The sequence below is a fragment of the Egretta garzetta genome, unplaced genomic scaffold (assembly GCF_000687185.1).
Source record: "Egretta garzetta isolate BGI_Z169 unplaced genomic scaffold, ASM68718v1 scaffold34, whole genome shotgun sequence".
NCBI classification, from domain to species: Eukaryota; Metazoa; Chordata; class Aves; order Pelecaniformes; family Ardeidae; genus Egretta; species Egretta garzetta.
In genome coordinates this window covers 272,854-292,183 of record NW_009259586.1, presented here as the reverse complement: position 1 = coordinate 292,183, position 19,330 = coordinate 272,854, and the positions used below count along the sequence as shown (strand labels likewise).

The window sequence follows — 19,330 nt, the reverse complement described above, 5'->3', positions numbered from 1 at the left end:
GTCTGGCTGCTGCCTCTGCGTCTTGAAGAACGCAGGAATGAGAGCCGTAGCAGATAGTCCTTTGCTGTTACTGGTTCGTCGCACAGAGCATCTGAGGTTGCTAACCATTGTAACCCACAGCGGGGCTGATAGCTTCTAAACAAGAAGCATATAAAGTCTTAATTAGGATGACTTGCATACTTAATTGCAGTTACAATGTTGTTTCCTAGTATGTTCTACATAACGGGAATTAAAAGAAAGAATGTTTTAAGGAGGAAAAAACCCCAGAAGATAACATCAGCTAAACTTGGGAAGGGGTGGGGAGAGAGGCGGAGGATTCCCGCAAGCCTTGGGCTTGCTTGCAGCAGGGAAGAATGCAACAACTTAACTACATTTTTAGTGAGAACAGATGTGTCTGAATCTTGGGCAGATCAGTTGTGAGAAAGGGTTGGGAGTTGTAGGTGCTGACGAGAAGGGAAATGGAGGAAATCTGAATTTCTTTGGGCTCTTTAGTTTAAAGTCAGGAGGAGTTCAGTGGAGTGAATGCCTGAACCTGTAGCAACCTTCCCTCTAATCCTGGAAGCTGGGAAAGAAACCTGGTGGCAGAAGAAGCTGGCGCCTGTATTTGTATTAAAGATCAGAGGAAAGAACTGGAAAGCTAACTGGAAAATATGAAAATGTGCTGAAATGTTTTGCCCATATGAAGGATTGTGTTTATAAAGACTTGAAAGAAAGCTCTCCATATTAAATGGCACAAATACATTGGAGTTGTGTTTGCAAAACTAGTATTACTTCTCTCATCATTTTGTAAGCGGTCCAAACCAGTTATCTGCATTGTTCCCTTTGTGGCTCTAAGGCAGGCTTTCTTGGTTTAGAACAGTGTCCTTCGCACTAGTACAGCTGAAGTTAAATACATTGTCACCTGCATGTAGTAGAGGTACATTTTATGCAAACATAACTTGGACTGAAAAAAATTTCTTTCTTCCCCTTCAGCTCAATGTGATTATCAGATCATCATTGCAGAATCTCCAAGAGAAGATCGATCAGCTGAAGGACTTACTGCTTCGGGCTGTATCAACACACCAAATGTATCTGCATAAACATCAACTCGCTGACCTTTCCGTACTGGGGGGGAAGAACGGAAAAAATATGCTGTAATTGCTCTGCCACACGGTTAGGGTTGTTCCCTCATCCTGGTGTAGAAGACTTTGTCACTAGAACTTTGCCCGTGCTGCTGTTAAGTATTTTCATTGCAGCTGTAGTGCAGGAAGAGTTGGGAGCCGGGGCACCTCTGGTATGGTGGGCACGAGGCTGGCTTTGGCTATGTCTGTGCCAGAGCGAAGCTTAACAAGACGGTCTGAATAATCTCAGAGCTGCCATTGTCTTGCCTGTGTGCTGTGCCGACACTGCTGGTTGAGTGGCTGGTTTCTGAGCTAAGATCGCTCATCTAGCAGAGAAGTCGCTAATCTGTTATTTTCTCTTGGCTCAGTCGCTGGCTGCCAGCCCTTGCAAAAAAGGAAGCACAAAGCCTTGTTCGGGGTGTGGGCAGGGTTGTGGCAGCTCTGACTTGGACTGCCTTAGGGAGCAATGGAACTGCATCTTCAGAATGATGTCAAAATGCTTTAAAATATGCCTTAGAAAGAAGAAAGCCTCAATTTCTAGGAGCATCACCCTGTGGCCTGGCTTGCGTTTGCTGCTCTTTCCATATGCTGGGATAGGCAGGCTTAAGGAGTCAAAATAGTATGTCTGTCTCCCTGAAGATGTCCAGCGGCAATCTGATTTAATGAATGAATGTTTAACTTCAAGCTGACTATAGCAGAAATCCCTCCTAAGCATGGGCCCCTGAGGGCTGTGCTGATGGCCAGGGATAAAACTTTCGTGTCCAGTAAGTGCTTCAGAGCAGGCGAATTCTACTGCTGCGGCAGAAAACATACACAATTCAGTTCAGCTATTGCATAATCTACTGAACAGTACTTGGAAGAGAGTTAGTAGTCCTTCAAAATGTCACTCAGCTTAATTAAAAAAAAGAAAAAGCAAACACATGTCCCCTGCCAAAGCTGTGGCACCTCAGGGCACCTTGTCTTCAGAGATACTGCATGAATTGTTTTTCTGCTGCATTGGTGGCTGTTGGGGTGTTCTGCTGATGAATGGCAAAGGGAAACAGATGCTCAAAGTAAATTTTTGGTTGTTTGCTGATTGCTTGGCTGAGAGCTACTCACCTAGTCTGTGTTACGAGCCCCCAGTGAAATAAGATGTGAAGTACCCTGCTGATTTTAAAAACTCTATTCTGTTTGGGCCTGCCCCATTTCCATTGTAACAGTGTAAGTTGGAGCTCTTTATAAGAAGACTCATCCTTCCCCAAGCTTACCCCGTGCAGTACTATTGTACACTGTCAATATTATAGTAGGGATCAACTGTGTGGGACTTTTTAGTGACAAATGAAGAATTATGTTGGATTATGGAGGGGGGAAATGCTACTCTTAATGCTTATGTTGATTTGGTGGTAAATAGCCTTCTGGTTGTCTTATTAGAGATGATGACCTGGAGATCACTCTGTGGTCACTGTATGAAACTTTTTTTTTGAGGTATGTAAGTGTAAACACATTTAGAATAACACCAGATTTTATTCAGAAACATGTGACCTATCCTTCCCTTAGCTGTTACAGCCTTTTCTTGGATTAAAATGGTTACTCTAGTTAATTTTGATCATCAGGAGATCTGATTTATTTTAAGAATGTATGACAGGTATTATTTTACATAATAAAACTAAAGTTTTTCAGTGTTTTGAAGTTTGGTCCTTAATGAAGCCTCATCAGCACACAGCTGGAGGGAGACAGGAGGCAGAATTTGGTGGATGACCTTCTCACACGGCAGAAACAACTTCAGGCATCTTACAAGAATGAAGGCACAGAACCAGATGTGATAAGGTATGGCATTGTCACCTCCAACGAACAATGTGATTTGTGCTTTGAATACATCTGAAGATAATGTTAAATGCATTTTGTTGAACTAATTTACCTCTACATCTAGCAAACTACGGTTTCATTTGCTTAGAAATCATGTGGGTGTTTTAGTGACAGTATCATATGTCTACAGAGCTGGGGAGGATGAGGGTCTGGAGAGTTTCTTGGAAGAGGTAATACTGACTAAGTGATCTGGGAGAGTCAGCCACTGAGAGGGTCTGGAGAGTTTCTTGGAAGAGGTAATACTAAGTGATCTGGGAGAGTCAGCCACTGAATGGGACTGACAGGTGCCACCGTACAAGGTCTACATGAATTGTTGGAAACAAAACAGTCAGGGTGAGGCTTGAGCTTCAAATGGTCCCTGGTGGTCATATTGTGCTGCAGTCAGCGGGGGCTTTCACATTTTCATTTCCATTTTGGTATGTCCTTCACAGCTGGGAAAAATATGGTTAATAGACTGCAAACTGTGCTCTCCTTATGCAGTGCTTATATAGCCCCTTTCTAGTGGAAGGAGTTGTACCTGTCATCTCTAACAGGTTCTTAGAGAGAATCCATCCCTGGTGGTCTCTGATCAGGAAGAAAGGCAGAGCTTTTTATTGATGTGTGAAGTTCAGGCCTCTTGCCCGAGTAAATAAATTATTAGCAGTGTATAAGTTGGGTTTGGTGGGAGTCACACAGGTGCTTTGTCCATAACATACAAACCATGTTAGGCATTGCCTTGGTGTATAATTATATAAAAAGACATCTTTTACTGCAGGTGTTGCAGTCCTGCAAACTCAGCCTGCAGTGGAATAAGGAAGGACGGGCTGTTTCTAGTGCTTTGTTAATGGCCTTTTGAATTTTGTCCTTTTTTAGTTAGGTCAGCACCAGCTTTTGCCTATGGAATTCTATTTGGGAGTATTTGCTATTTGCTCCCCTTGTACTTCAGGGTTTTTGGTAGCTTCAGTTTCCGCATGAGCATGTGTCTTGCTGAGGAGCTCCTTGCAGCTACTTTACATCCAGGAGCTTTCACGTCTCACTAAAATACTGAGTTAAAAATGCTTGCTGAGCAGCAGAATTGAGAGGTTCCTGTGAATTTGTTACACTTCTCTTTCCCAATTCAAATAGCATAACCCACCCTCCCTTTTCTCCTTGTTCCTTCTCTTTCCCCATGTGTTTTCAGTGACATCCCCACTGGTCAAGAGAGAGTATCCTGGCTTCAGTCTGGAGCTCTGCGCATGCTATGGATGCTCTAATGGCTCTGCCTCTTCTGCCTCTTCATCTGTGTTGGAAAAGTTGGTCATTCTTTGAGACTCCTTTTCCTTTCAATGCATTTAAACTGCCCAATGAATTAATTGCTGGAGGAGAGAGAGGAGAAAAGGGGTAGCAATATCTAAGTCTTCTTCCTAAGCTGGTAGCCAGGCTACAGACAACAAAATGAAGCTGCTATTTCCTCCTTCCTCTGCAAGAAAATGGGTAGTAGATTTACCACCTTAGCACAGGATTAGGGCTGTGGTATGTCAGAATTGAAGTGGCATGTGTTGAGGGATGACTTCAGAAGCATCCTCGTGATTCATTGGGTGATATGCTTTGATCTCTATTAGCCCTGAGCCAACATTCCTGCAAAAAATGAAAAGCCCCACTATCAAAGAGCGTGACTTACCTGTCTCCTGAGCCCATGCAGGTCGCTAAATACTGTTCTGTGTGGGAGTCACCATTTTGGCTAAATTCCAGTGCATTTACTCTTCCTAATTTTTCCTTTGCAGACTTGGGTAATCTTCTGTCCTGCAAAATGGTGCAGAAGAGAAGTGGAGCTGCAGTCTCTGAGTTTGCAGAGCTCTCTATATTTCCATGGTCAATGAAATTACTCTTGAGTGTAGGCTGTAATTGGTACAACTTTGTTTTAAAGCCTCATATTTTTAAAAAAGTGAACCTACGTTCTCTGAAGTTGTATATGAAATCACGGCTGTTGGGCCCAGGCACCTATTTTGTTGATGAGTGGGAAGTTTTAATGCAGCAGGTGCAGACTACTTAGGCTGGCTGTGGGTTATACGAGGGGCTGTGCTCTGCCCTGTAAGCCCTGTACGATGCTGCATGTGTGGCCTGGGTCATACGATGTGGCTGGACAGAGCTTCCTCGCCCCTGCTGACCCGTGGTGTAGTGAGATCTGCCTCTGAGGAGAGCAGCTGTACTTCTCCAATATGGACATGCGATAGAAATATGTATTTTTAAAAAATTTTTAGCTTGTGCTTCTAGGTGGCAGGCATTTTCTAATGCACTATATTCATGGGACCTTTTCTGTAGCAAATACAGTGTTGCATTTTATACGTGCACGTGTAAGGTTACTTGTGGGAAGGGGAGTGTTAGAGCCCTCCTGAAGAAGTTTCTCACCTTTCTGCAATATGTCAGCCCTCAGTCTTAGAACAGGACAAAGCTTTATATATGCTTAAGTCCTCACACATTTGCAGAAATATGTAAGCCTTTCTGTTGATGTTTTTTGAGAACCAGCCCCTTTTCAGCGTCGTGCTCTTGAAAAAGGCAGAGATTGTTTTCAAGCTATTGGGTAGTAAAAAAATTGGTACCAATGTGAGCGTTGTGTCCTACTGTTGAAAATAAGATATTTTTTTTTCTAGCTTGTTTAATTTGTGTATCTTGGAGCAGGTATAAGAGATACTCAAAGTGATAGTTTCCTGTATTCATGTGTGTACTTGTGCTTTGTAAGGGCCTGTTCAGTCACATGGTGTAGAGGTTGGTTTCTGCTTGCATTTGTTCTCTGGTGCAGTGTTTGGTACAGCCCAAGCAATGTGTTTCACTGTGTGGTTTGCTGTCTTTGCGTAACCAGATGTTGTCAACGCAACAGCTGCTGCGGATGGTAAAACTGTAGACTTTGATCGAATCCATTAAATTGTTTTAGGTTTAGCATTCTCCAGAGTGTGGTGCAAATCCAGTTAATGGATTGATGCTGGCTTTTACATCTATTGCTGAGTCAACTGAAACATGTAAAACAGCAAGGAGGCAAAATGTCTACGGGGACTGATGATGTGAGAAACCTCTGGTGCATCGCCTACTCTGAGCAGCCCATCAACTGCTCTGGCCTTCTGAAGCATGGCCGTCCCTGCTGTGGCAGGGCAGCGTTGGCATGTTTCTGCTGTGGAACAGGCAAAGGGCAAGGATTCGACCTAGGCCTGCCCTGACGTGACGGTGTTGAGGCAGACGGGAGGAAAATGTCAGAATCCTGTGATAATTTCAAGCTCTGTTAGAAATGATCAGGGAAACCAGTATTTTCCAGCACAAGATAACATCACAGACAATATTTATTTGTTAGTGTTGCAAGGCTTGAAGTTTTTTAGTGTTCTTTTAACTTCTTTAATTAAAAATGGATAAAACTATGCCAACTATTCTCTGCCTGGTGAGTTCACACCCCTTCCATATTCTCCCGTGTAGGTCTTGTTTTCAGTCGTGCGGGCAGAGACGTAGCTGGGTCCTGAATCTTGTGCCAATAGGTCAAACTTTTCTCTCTTGCCTGAGCCTGACCTGCATGTAGGTCAGTAGGGAAGGAGCTTGTCTCCCCTGCCTGCCGTACTGCTTCGAGGGACAGAAGACGACAGCTTCTGGTAGGGTTAACCCGCTATTTGCAGCACTGGGTTTCTCTGAAATTGTTGCAGAGTTCTGGAACGGCCTGCTTTGGATTTCAGTAGGTGGCAAAGGCCACTCTTCAGCGTGTCTGAAGTCTGAAAGTCAGCTTTTCCCACTGCATTAGAAAAATCAGCACATGTTGTTTGATTAAGTTCTAGCAGTGACACTTTTCTCTGGTTTTGTATTGGTTTTCTGTATCTAATCCATCTCCGATGTGACAGCACACATTTTCAGAAGTCTTTTTCTTTCCAGCAGTCATTGCTTTCATTAACCTTCTTGCACCACTGATCACATATTTATTGTCCCCATGGCCTGTAACTGTGAAGGTTTTACTAGAATTAATCTTCGTTTATATTTGGTCACCATTCAGTGAGTTTTACATCCTTTGAAAACTGCTGTAAAGCTGTTTCTGATTGTGAAGTACAGTGGCCTTAATGCTCTTAGTATTTATGCTAACTGACAACTTGGGCCAGAACACAGGGCAGGACACTACGGTACTTTGGTATAGCATTAGTTTACCTTCCGGCGTTGTCGGCCTTAATTAAGATGCAACTGGAATTTTCCAGGGGAAAGTTTGTGCTGTTTATGTGACTCTGCTTGAGCAGGGTCAGTTAAATTTTCTTTAATTGGTTTTCAGTAGGCAATTTCAGTATCTTCTCCCCTCTTTTCTCCTTGGAAAGAGATCTGTGCAGGTTATTCGAGCAGAGACTTTAGTGGAGTAGAAATCCCCATGGTTTCACACTGTTTGAAAGCAAGAAGTGAAAAAAGCAACTGAAAAGGTTGAGTCTCTGGAAATCACAATACCAAATTTTGTGAGTCTTTAAACATTTGTGGAGGCAAAGGAGTCAAGAATATTCCTCCTCTTGCCTGACCAGGTAGTCAGTATGTAGAAGTGTATGTTGATCACCAGTGAATAAATAAATTGTACTTTAATGTGCCTTTCTTGGTTTCTCTTTGAATTTTTAAAAAAATATAGAAAACTTTTGATAGCTATGGGACACAAAATGCCTTAAGTAATAGCTACCCTAGGTAACTTTTAGAGGAGTCCATTTTTTTTTAATGTGTGTTACCATCTTTTCTGCTTAAATACTTTGTCAGGTGTAGGGCATTTAGGCCTTATTCCAAACAGGCATTTTGCCTAATGCCAAATAGACATCGAGTGCCCAACGTTCCCCAGTTAGCCATTAGGTGCTTAAATGCTTTTGTGAATCTGGCTGTTGTTTATGGAGGAGCAAATGCTCTTTGGAAAATAAGATTAAAAATAGTTGCTTAGGCGCCTTTAAAGCTCCATCCTGCTTTCTTTCCTCCCTGCTGGTTACGGTTACTGTTAGAAGCCCTCCTGGCTGTAGGTCGGATGTGATTAGCCTTGTGTCTAGGAGATTGATGGAAAGGGTGGAAGAAGGGGTGAATTGTCCATCCGGAAACCCATGCTCAAGAATGTCTGAGGCTTGAGTCGTTAAGATCAAATCTAGGGGCTGGGGCAGGATTTTCCAGGATTGACGTATCTTTGGTCATGTAGTCATGAGCCAACATAGTTGTAATTGTCTCAACACCCTCCTCATGTCTCTGTACTTGGGTCATCTCCTGTCATACCACTTGTCACCTGAAAGCACTCTGTAGGTTACAGCACATGCGGATGTGAGTGCATCCTCATGTGAGCAGCACGTGCAGCGCCTGTTAAAACCTGAGGGTTGTTGTGCCTACTCCAAATTTAAGGAAGATTCCTCTAAGATAGTAAAGTCTCCTTGGTTTGCTCTGTGTCCAAGTGGCATTTGCATCTCTCTTCCTGCAGGGCATACCAGAATTTCCTTAAGGACCTTGCTGGAGTCAGGACTGTGGTTATCAGAAAACCGCATATACTTGTGCTTACAAGGAATAGCAAAGACCGGGTATTTAAACACGACAGAGAAAAGTAAGGCAAACCCTGCATTGTACTTCAGGTTGGGCCTGCATTCCTGTTATTAAAGCTTCTCGCTCATTAGCCTCAGGAAAAAATGTCAGTCAGAGGGCAGCTTTCAAGGCTGAGCTCTGTGTGTGATGTTTTGCCTCCTAAGTGCTCAAAACTACCAGAAGTTTCCTGCCCAAGGTTGTTTCTGTACCAGCAGTGTCATGGTGTTGTTCTGGCGTGGGCATGCTGGGTCTGCAGTGAGAACAAATGCCAAGCTGAGACCTGCTTGGAGGCTCCTGTTCATGTTGCTTGTGGTCAGGTGGACTTCAGCTGCCGCGCAAAGCTTCAGGCATGAACTTAGTGCTGCGTCTTGTCCCGAAAGTAGCCCTCTGAAAGAATTATCCTTTTTTTTTTTTTATAATCCTTGTTCCCAAGGAGTGCAAGTGGGCTGTAGAGGCAAGACTGTTTTGATGAGGACTGTATAAGCTGGTTTCTAATATATTTAGTATTGTGCTATGTCCAATCTTGCATGGAAAGTAAGGGATGATGTAGAAAGAAGATGGTAATATTTGATAGCAAGATTAATCTCTGATTTAAATGTTTATTGCGGTGTAAATTTTGAGGGTTTGCATAGGAAAGTGAGACTGCTGTGAAATAAAATGTGAGCACAAACGTTACAAAGGTAACCTTCCCTGGGGATGCCTACCCTGGTGTCGGGACATCTCCTCTGTGTCATTTCTTGCCACAACTCCACCACCCAGATGCTCAGCATTTCAAGTGGACATGTTTTTCCAAGATGAGTGTGCCTGTACAACTGTGCAAACACACTTCCAGCTTGTTGCTTGCTTTGTGCTGCTCCTCTGCGGGCGCCCACTGTCCTGTACGAGCACAAGGTGCTTGGGAGCCGCTTGTTCTGCAGTGCGAAGCTGCTGTGCCTCTGTAGTGGGCAGGAATTAGTGATCCTGAAGGTGTTGCCAAGTAGTTGTGTTCTGCAAATCGGCTCTCTGGCATCCCATGTGGCACCCGGCTTGTGCAGCTTCCAGTTGATGAGCCAGTGGGACCAGTAAACCAAAGTGCAGGTAAGTGGTGTCAAGGGCAACATGGCATCTCCTTGAATGTGAGATCTGCTGCTTTTGGTTCTTGTGCTGGTGGAGCCGGGGAGGTCCTCTGCCAGCTGCTGGGAATGCTGTAGGCTTCCTATTGGGAGCTGTTCTCGTGGGGGAGTCTCTACCTGGGAAGGTACCTGGGGGGGATTTGGAAGTGCTTGTGCTCATATGGTGGATTTGGAAGTGCTTGTGCTACCTGTTTGGGGTTGGTTTTTTTTGGAGGGGGAGAGAACGTTTGTATGTTAAAATTATACTTGTTTTATTTACTAGCTTGGAGCTTCCTAAAATACACAGCCTGCCAGTGTGAGCAATTAAATTGTAAGTGAGAGAATACCCCTGCTTCTTCGCCATTGCCTTGGAGGTTGACCTGTGAAGCCAAGCTGAGGTGCTCTGGGCACTTCAAAGAGCCCCACTGTACAACTGTATCATTAAGGGAATCTTCAAGTGATCATCCACCCAATTGTCATATGACCCAGGTTTTGTTTAAAACTCAGTCTTGCTGATCAGTCTTCTAAAACCCTAAGCCTTGATGTGTGGCCTTGGTCTAAAGTAAGTGCTGGTTGACTAATCTAAGTTACTTGGGAAGTTTTATAAGAATTATCAGTGAAACAATGCCATCTGGAAGATAAGCCCTTCCTTGTTAAGCAGTGACATAGCTCCCAGAGTTTAAACCCCATCATCTTTTATACTTGGGTGCATTGCTAAGCCTCGTAATTAGTTAAATCTGCTCCTATAATCAAAAGCTATCCACACACTCCACTGCTCTGTGACGGTTTCAAAGATTTACGTGATTAACTTGGCGGAGGCAGTGGGTGGCTAATTGGATAAGCTTTAATCTTCACACCACCAAAGCGAAACATGGTAAGATCAGAGGAAGTAGGAAGTTATGCTGTGTTGTGTGGGAAGGTAGTTACCAAACATGTCAAAAAGATTATTGTAACGAGTGGACCAGTTGTCATGACCCAACCTACAAGAATAGGGCAGATTATTAGGGGGGAGGGAGAGAGCAAGCAGTGCAAATTATTTCAAATTTGCTTGCCTTGACTTTTTTTAACAGGCAGAAATAGTTGTGCTCTTTTTGGCAAGCAGAGAGCTTTATGTTCCAATTGCTTTATTTAAGTAATTTTGTCAGACATTGTTAACCCTAGATTTTGTGTGCTTGCTAATTGAACTGCTGAACTTGGGGAACTGTAATGATCTTTGTGTCTTCAGAAGTGTAATGCTTCCATTGCATTTCGATTTGTGAAGCTGGTAGCAGTTGTTGTGGGGCTAGAGAATAGAAGAGCATGTTTAATTCCCCAAAGCGATGAAGAAAGTGTCTATCTTTGTCTAATCAAGCCTGATTCCCTACCTTGATAAATAGGTGTAAGTTTTAATGGAAGAGCAAAGGACCGGCATACAGAAGAATCCCAGCTCCTCTGCCCACGATGGCCGGTGGGGCAGTCAGGGTTCTGCTCTGGAGAGGTGTTACAGCATCATCAGCATCCTTAAGTGAGATGTTGTGATTTGCAATAAGCACTTTTTAGTCCTGTAGCAGAAAAAATTATTTTTTTAATTATTTTTTTTATTCTGACAAATTTGTTCCCTTGAGATGAAGTCGAATGAATATGATAAAATTTTAAGTCAGAAGAAGTTAAGTGTTCTCGAATTTAACTGGCCATGAATGCTATACAAAGTGCCTAGTGTGCTGCACACGGACAAGGGTGGTTTTTTGGGGATTGAATTTATGGATGGCCCAAAACTCATGTGGTGGAAATGAATTATTTTTCAGTAGTGTTGATTCATCTCACGGCCAGGAGATGTCTCTAGTTCACCATAATTCCTCAAGGAACGCCTAGACACAAGTTCTGGGTTTTGCTTGAGTACCCTTGCTGTAAGACTTCAGTCGCCCCTCCATGGAGCTGAGCCCTGATCGGCTTGGAGGAGTTCTTGGGCCCTGCCGATCGGGGTTCCCGGGCCCTGCTGATCGGGTTCCTCCGAGCTCCACTGAGACTTGTGCAGAGTTGACTATTTTAGATACAGGGGTTTGACCACAAAATGAATTTGAGCATATGTGCATACCATACAGCGTTGCAGTATATCTCGCAGAGAAGGGACCTGGACTCAATTAAAAAAAACTTTAAAAAATTTAAGAAAAGATGTCTTAGCATAATTAAAAAATTTTGAGAATTTGAAAGATCCTAAAAATGCTCTCTGTTCTTGTTCTCTTTGTGGGAGTGCTTTGGGAAAGAGCAGGGCAAAGGTAAAATGAGAATAAAATACAGAGTTAAAAAGAAACAAAGCAGAAAGCCAAACCTCTCACTTCTGTGCTGCTCGAGGGACTGATCTTACAACAACTCTTACCCCAAATGTGAGTTGCAGTTTGGGGTTTAAGTGGCTCACAGTCTGTCATATAATCTACCTACAGAAAAGCTGAAAGGCAGAAACCAGAAATCTGGTATTGAGAAAAATATTTAAGTGGCATTTCATTTTGCTACTTGAATTTACATGCCCTGGACGTGAAAAACTTGTTTTCCATAACCAGGGAAGTGTCTATAACGCGAACAAGCTCAGGTCGTAATTCTTTTTTAAAAGAAAACCTGTAAGTTGATTACTCTTTCATCTAAGAATGTGTGTGCCTGGCGGCTTGTCCACGCTGATGCCAGCCTAGGAAATGCAGGAGAGTAACTGCATGACTTCCCGTTCCAGTTTTTGAAATGCAGAAATGTTCCCCTTTAGGTTTGATCAGGATTGCAGAAAATGAATCATCTCATCTGATTCGCGTCTGTATTAATGTGTTGATCCTTTCACTGTTGGAAGCTTTCAGACTGCGTCTCAGGTTTTTTTGTAAGTTTGTGTTTTGACCACATAGCAAATACATGAATAATATGTGTATTCCCAGTAACCCTGATGTTTTTGTAGCTGTTTTGAATGCCATGTGTTCTACATGCAAGCAATATTTAATGTGAATATATTATACAGTGTATGGTATACGTTTCACCATGTAGTTTAATTGTTTACTGCAGAATTAATTCTCTCCCTGCTTTACCTCTTCTAGGCAGCATTATGGAGCCTGTGAGATGTATTTGTTATTGGAGATTGTTGGATTCTTTTTGGCTAATTCCTTCTATGATTGCAGAGAAGCACATGGAGTGCAACACATACGTACACTTCTGACTCTGCCAGACAGTCTTGCAAGCACAAATTACACTATGAGGGGGTTTTGTGATGAAAATTATTTACTGAAGTTATTTTCAGATCTAGCCTAATGACGGGAGGGGTCAAACGAGGCATAACCAACCCGTGGCTCTTGGAAGAATCTGAGGAAACCAGAGGGCTTGGCTTTGATGATCTCAGGCAGCAGCAGCGAAGGATCATAGAAGGTACAAGAGTCTCTCTGTTTTTTGTAAGCATCGCTTGTAGTCTGAGAAGGGCACTTATTAGAAAGTCAATACAATAACCTGTGCTGAAGTTTCATTATCTGGAGATGTCAAACATAATAATTCCAGGTGGTTGGTTTATGTATTTGCAGGAGAAGTATTGTGCTTGCAATATTCTTAACTTCTTAAATATTCTTCTTAAATCAAATTTTCAAAGAACGTACAGGGCATCCCCGATTTCAACCATATTCATGGTTTTGGTTTACAGTGGAGATCTGGTTAATTGCACAGAGTTTGCTGTGCCTCAGGCTGGGGTGTATTAGGGGTATTGTTGAATTGGAACAAGGTAAGAATTAACTAACCTGGAAAGGGTCTTTAGATTTTGGCCCTCAGTGTGTGTAAGGAATCTCTAACTTTGGAAGTGTTGGAGAACCTCACCCTGAGGACATCAGGTGGTTAATGAGGTAATTTCTATGCAATTAAAGTGTTGGAAGTGATCAAATGAAATCAGTCTCCAGATAAGGCCTGCTTCAGTCTGCCCGTGAAACACCAGTTATAGCTACAGTTCAGGAGATGGCATGAACTCTGTTTGGACGGTCCAGGAGCAACCTCAAGCTCCATCAAGTTTTTGATGATGCCATAGGTATCCCTTGGGGAGGCTGAAAGAGCTTTTGGGGGGCAGACCTTCATCCTGTTGAAGGGAAGGGGCTTCTGGCCATCCTGTACCACTTTTGGCTCCTGAACTGTGGCTGGCTGGCAGTCACGCTCTGTGCAGCATCACTGCTTTGCAGTTTGTCAGACCACTGGCAGCCCAGCCTCCAGCATCAATTCTTGTTCCACTTCTTGATGACTTTGGGCAAAGAGAGCCCCACATTTTGGTTAAGGTGCTTACTAAGGACTGTGTGGTACCTGCAAACTGGAATAGCAGAGGTGATATGGATCTTAGTAAAGGAGTGTCTGCAGAGCTGATGCGAACATGTCAAACTTCAGCTGCCCCCGCTGTGTCCCCTCTGTCTCAGGCTCTCTTCCATGCGCTCTGTATCCTCTTGCAGCTTTAAAAATCTACTTGAATTCTTTGGTGTTTGCGTCACCTGTTTGTCTTTTATTCATGTTAAAAGTTTCTTGGAAAATTTAAAAAGACTAATCAGGGATCTCTATGTGTGTGCCAGAAAATATCCTGCATTTATGATTGAGAAACAGCTGAATGTTAATTCTTGGATTTTGGGGGGTTGGTTTTTTTTGGGGGCGCCTTCAGCTAAATGTCCCAGCCAGAGCAGACAAATTAATTACCCATCATTCACATTATTTTGAGTGCTGTTGCCATAAGGGTTCATTTTCATGTTCTGTTGGTGTATTTTTCTTAACACATTTTAACTCTTTAAACACAAAGTAGATCTCTTTTTCACTCCTACATCTCTTACAGTACATAGCCTGGCATATCAGCAATTTTCTTCATGTAATTTTATATATTTTTCTGGTGCAGAGCAAGACGCTGGACTTGATGCTCTTTCTTCAATCATATCCCGGCAAAAGCAAATGGGGCAGGAGATTGGGAATGAGCTGGATGAACAGAATGGTAAGAACAAGATTCATGGAGACTCATTTCGCCTCATTTTTATGTAAGATTGTGATTATTTTTTTTCACTCCTCCTACAACTGCGTTGCTTTTTGCCCACAAAGTAGCAAGACAATACTGTAAAGCCTTATGTACGAACAGCTGCTACAGGTTCTATCTGATTATGACCTGGTTGTTTTATTGTGCTTCACTACATACCCTGTTGTGCATGTACAATGTATAACACTTGGTATATTTTTATCAAGGCTGCCTTTTGAAAGAGAAGATTGGTCATTATTTGTACAAGATACAAAAATAATTTTGTACTTGATCTCTTGCATTTTTCAGTTTTATGACAGTTTTTATGGTAAGCTTTTATGTGTTGCTGGGTTTCACTTGAACATTCTTATTCTATGTCTTTCCTTATTAACTAAATGAAAAAGTCTTGAGCCAGCAATTAAAGGAGAAGTGTTGTATTGTTTGCTATGAATGATTTGGATTTCGAAGGTTTCACTGCATTGAACGCAGGATCGCATTAAGTGCAGTGTTGAACCAGAAGAGTACCTATTTTCTTTAAAATGAGCCAGTATCCAAATGGTGGAATTGCTCTCCTGTTAAATATGCTTTGTTACTCACTTAATTGTTCGCATGACAGAAACTGTCCCTAGGAGAGCAGATCCTCCAGTCTTCCTGACTTTTTCATTTCTTACAATATGGTAATGGTTCAATTAGAGCCGTGGAGCCCTGCCAGCTTTCTCCTTTGCACAAAGACTTGAGCCATATGGTTTATCCTTGGGTTGTGTTGTACTTAACCACTGAGAAGGTAAATGTCCTTTTACTTGCTAATAAATTATATGCTGAAATCGGCTTCTTCCTGGAGCTATGGGTTTTTTCCCCTTGTATTTCTCTGCATGTCTGCTCAGAGCGAGGGCATTCCCGTATTAACAATCGCGTAACGTGAAGTACTGCTTGGGAGCTCCATTCTAACTGAGAGCAAAGTAAGAGGACAGCTTGCTGGTGTTTGCCTTGCATACATGGCTAAATCCAGGAGGGATATGAAATGTCTAGAATGTGTCTTTGTTTATTAATCTTAAGATTGTTAAGAAATGGCTTGCGCAGCTGGGAGAAACTATACTTAGTGGTCTTGTCATATTTTGATCCTCTGCCTCATGTGACTGAAGACATTTTCAATTAGGAATCTCAGTTTCCTAAGTTTCTTTTATTAACCGTTGTTTAAAAAGTCATTAATTGCTTTTTTTTCTCTAAATAGAAAACAGGTGGGAAGCATGAGCATGTTTACTAATTCTCTGTGAAACCTTGGTTTCTCATCAGGAAAATATATGATCTGTGTTCCATTTCCCTCTGTTGGGGGTAGGGGAAGGTTCCCCAAATCCTTATGGTTTTGGGACCCTGAAGGTAATGTGTATTGTACTGTCGCATTTCTGCGTGACCATGCCAGACTTTTTCTAGCAATGAAGCCTTGAAACATCTGTGAAATTGGGAATGCATTTAACCCTCCTTTTTACAAATAATGCAAATAATGCCAGTTTTGTTTGACTTGCTTGTCTTACAGAGAGTTACAAAGCCTAGAGCAAAATTCTTCATGGTTTCATGTGAGCATTTTTTTGAGCTACAGGCAACTCCTTCTCAAAAGATGGAAACTTTTCTGAGTGCTCAGAGTAAAAAGTGGTGAGGATTGCCTGCTGCTGACTGCGGGCCAGATCCTGGGCGAAGAGAAAACGCCGAGTTGCCTCAGCTTCTCACTCTCCTAGAAGAATCACTGGAATAAAACCTGCCAGCCATGTAGAGTGCGTTGCTTGTAGATCTTTAAGCAGTCTGAAAAAGGTGGGGAATAGCCTGACTCTTACAGGCGGGGACCAGATCACTCAGAACTTGGCTGCATCACCACCCAGCAAGTGGAACTCCCATGTTTTATCTGACCTTATGCAATCTTCCCCTCTTTTTTTCTGGTGTGGTGGGGGTTTTTTTTGTTTTTTGTTTTTTGGGGTTTTTTTGGCAGATACAGGGGGATACAGTTGGGCATCTCATTGCCACTGGCACACTGGAAAAGCTGAGATCCCTAGCAATAGTTTCCAGGGCCTACTTTCCCTTTACACATCTCATTTTATGCCCTGTGCTTAACTATCTACAGGCTTCTCGGGCACTCTGCCAATCTCGTGTCACTGTTACACAGTCAGGTTGATGAGGATAACTGCCCTGTAATTTCCCCTTACTTGGAATCTCTTTCCTTCCTAGTGCTGAGTGATAATGGCATTGGCTGTGCTGGGGGGAGGCAGGGGAAGTTCATCTTCATTAAGTGCTGCTTCAATATTTCTTTTTATTCGAGTCAAATTTTCCATCAAATTGCCCGTTTCTGTGGGAAGCTTGACTTCCACTTCCCTGACCTGCTTTGGACATTCCCACCTTCTGCAAGTAATTAGGTGCCTTTAGCTTGTTCTGGTGTTATGATAAAACATGGCTTAATTCAGAAGTAGCTGATAATGTCTGATAGTTAATGAAACAGACTTTAGGGAGCTGGGTAGCTGTACTTATTCTCCAGACAGCTTGTTGTCCAGGCCTGCTTTTTTCCTTCCCTAGCAGCTCAGTCTCTCTCTTCAGTTGAGATATTTGCACTTCCCAGCTCTTGGAGGTGGCCCGAGGCATTTTCCCTTGAGTGCCAGTTGGTGTAGCTGTGCATTTGCAGATGCACAATATTGGAGGCCAATTAATTATGCAAAGTTTACTTCCCGAGTAGAGTTGGTATGTGTAAATGCTTTTGTGTTTGTTAAATGACTGAAAAATGATTAAACTTCGCTTTTAGCAGGGTAGTTACTTGGCAGTATCTATTTTTACTTCGCTTGGTGGGCTGACAGGCAGTGCTGAGGAGCAATGTTCAAGGTTTGTAAGAGGGCATCCTGCAGGCGGGCCTGGCTGTGGTGGTTGCTGTGCCCCCCAGAGGAATCGGCCCTTCTCCCCGGGCAGGCTGGGTGACGGCAGCCCTGCTCAGCTCCACGTCCCTGCAGCGCCCGTCTTTCGGCTGATCTCTCCGAGCTTCTTCCATAGTCAGCAGACGCCAGCAGGGATTGCTCAGGTGTGATCCCTCCAGCCTGCCTGATGCATCCACCTCGGAGCAGGGCACAGCATCTCCTGGAAAAGTCAATTTTTCCCCACTAATCATAAAGCGAGCCTGGGCTCGGATGGAGGTGGTTGCTTGGCAGACGTCTACCCTGAGCAGATGAGTCCCATCCTTTGATTTGGTTGCGATGCGGCCAAGTTTTAATTGGAGTCTCATGTCATTCTTTACTGAGATTTTCAGTATAGCTGTGCTCAAAAGCCAAGGTACCTTTTCAAACCTCCTGAGCACAGTATTTTGCACTCATGAGCAAAGTAGAAGCAGGGTACCAGGAGACATTGTTTTTTTCCAGCCTCAGGAGTCTGCTAGCAGTGGGAGAGATGGGGGATTAGCAAAAGAATTTTCCCATCATTAATTCCAAATTTGGCCCCAGAAAACTTTCTGTAATCCTTTCATCTGTTACATTAAACAAAAAAAAAAAATAGCGTAAATGGCCTCTGGCCCTGTTGATGAGGCAATCTAATCTAGTGCAATAATTTCGGAAGAATGCTTTCAGAAATTCTGAATGCTGTTTGTTTTACCCTTATAGAGATGTTGCTTTCTCATTGTGGCATGCTTGCATGAGCATGCAGTACTCTGTGACGAATGGTAAATATTGGTAGCTTGCAAAATTTGTGGTGTTGGGCATTTTTACCGTGTTGCTCTCCATTTGGTATACACCATCAAGGATGGATTCTCTTGCTTCTGGCTCCTTTAAAATTTGTGTCAGAGCATAAATATGTTCCTAAACAGATAAGCTGCAAAACCAGACCACTGTTTACATCCTTTTACTGGTCAAGAGAATCCTGTATGCAGTGTGAATATCCAGGATGTTCTTCACCAAAATGGCTCATTCTAAGCAAATGATCTGTCACAACAGTGCTTTAATTACATGGTTATGTAACATTTTTAATTTCTTGTCAAAATCCAATTTCTAAAACCAACCAAGAATTGAAGCATTGTGTATTTTTATTTTAATAGCCTTGCAAATAAAGGTTGCTGTGTCACCTCTGGTCATAGTGGGTGGCACACAAGCCTCTGATGTGACCTCAGCTCAGCCTTTTATTCAGTGGCAGTCCAGTGGTCAAAGCCTGTGACTTCCCCGCTATACAATTTTTTTTTAACCTGACACGTTCCCATCAAAATGCAATTTAGAGACTCCACCTGAGACCGGAGCCCTCTTCTAGCTCTTGCTCTATACACACACAGAGAAGTATTCTTGTAAAATCAGAGAAAGCGAGTGAAAGTATTCTTGATGATGCATAGACTTGCTGAAAATAACATCAGAAATTACAGTGCAGCAGGGACAGGATTCATCTCTCCTAGGGCAATGTTCAGCCGCAAGCCCATCTCTTCTGGTGCAGACAGCCCAGTAGGTATATGTACAGTAAAATGCTTCTCCTAAAGATTGTTTTACATGGCTATTGCATAATCAAAAAGAAACCCTGAAGTCGTTTCACATTTCTGTTTATTAAGAACATTTTTGCTCTAATACAAACTAATTAGCATTGTGCATGGAATTTGTTTGAGTTATGAGACTAAAACCAATGGGGCTGCGGATATATTACCTCATTGTTAGGATTAGTTTGTAAATAAGAAATGATTAAAGATTAAATTTTACATTTTGAAAAATGTTCATCATCTTGTCTAAACAATATATGTTTTCATCATATAGAGTTACAATCCTGCACGCTTTGACCCCCGTCCGAGCTGGCTCAAGTCCTTTGGTTGCTGGGATTTGAAGGTGTTCGGC

The 19,330-nt window shown here is 42.7% G+C and overlaps 1 protein-coding gene across 1 annotated transcript in view; it reads left to right on the top strand.

Moving 5' to 3' along the window:
• Positions 1 to 2,823: 2,823 nt before the first annotated feature.
• The window catches only part of STX8 (syntaxin 8), a 102,926-nt gene continuing 86,419 nt past the window's right edge, over positions 2,824 to 19,330 (top strand). The window contains exons 1-3 of the mRNA XM_035893272.1: positions 2,824 to 2,906; positions 12,789 to 12,913; positions 14,394 to 14,486. Of these exons, the coding sequence (XP_035749165.1) occupies positions 12,799 to 12,913; positions 14,394 to 14,486 (208 nt within the window). The 5' untranslated portion in view covers positions 2,824 to 2,906; positions 12,789 to 12,798. The remainder of the gene's footprint in view (positions 2,907 to 12,788; positions 12,914 to 14,393; positions 14,487 to 19,330) is intronic.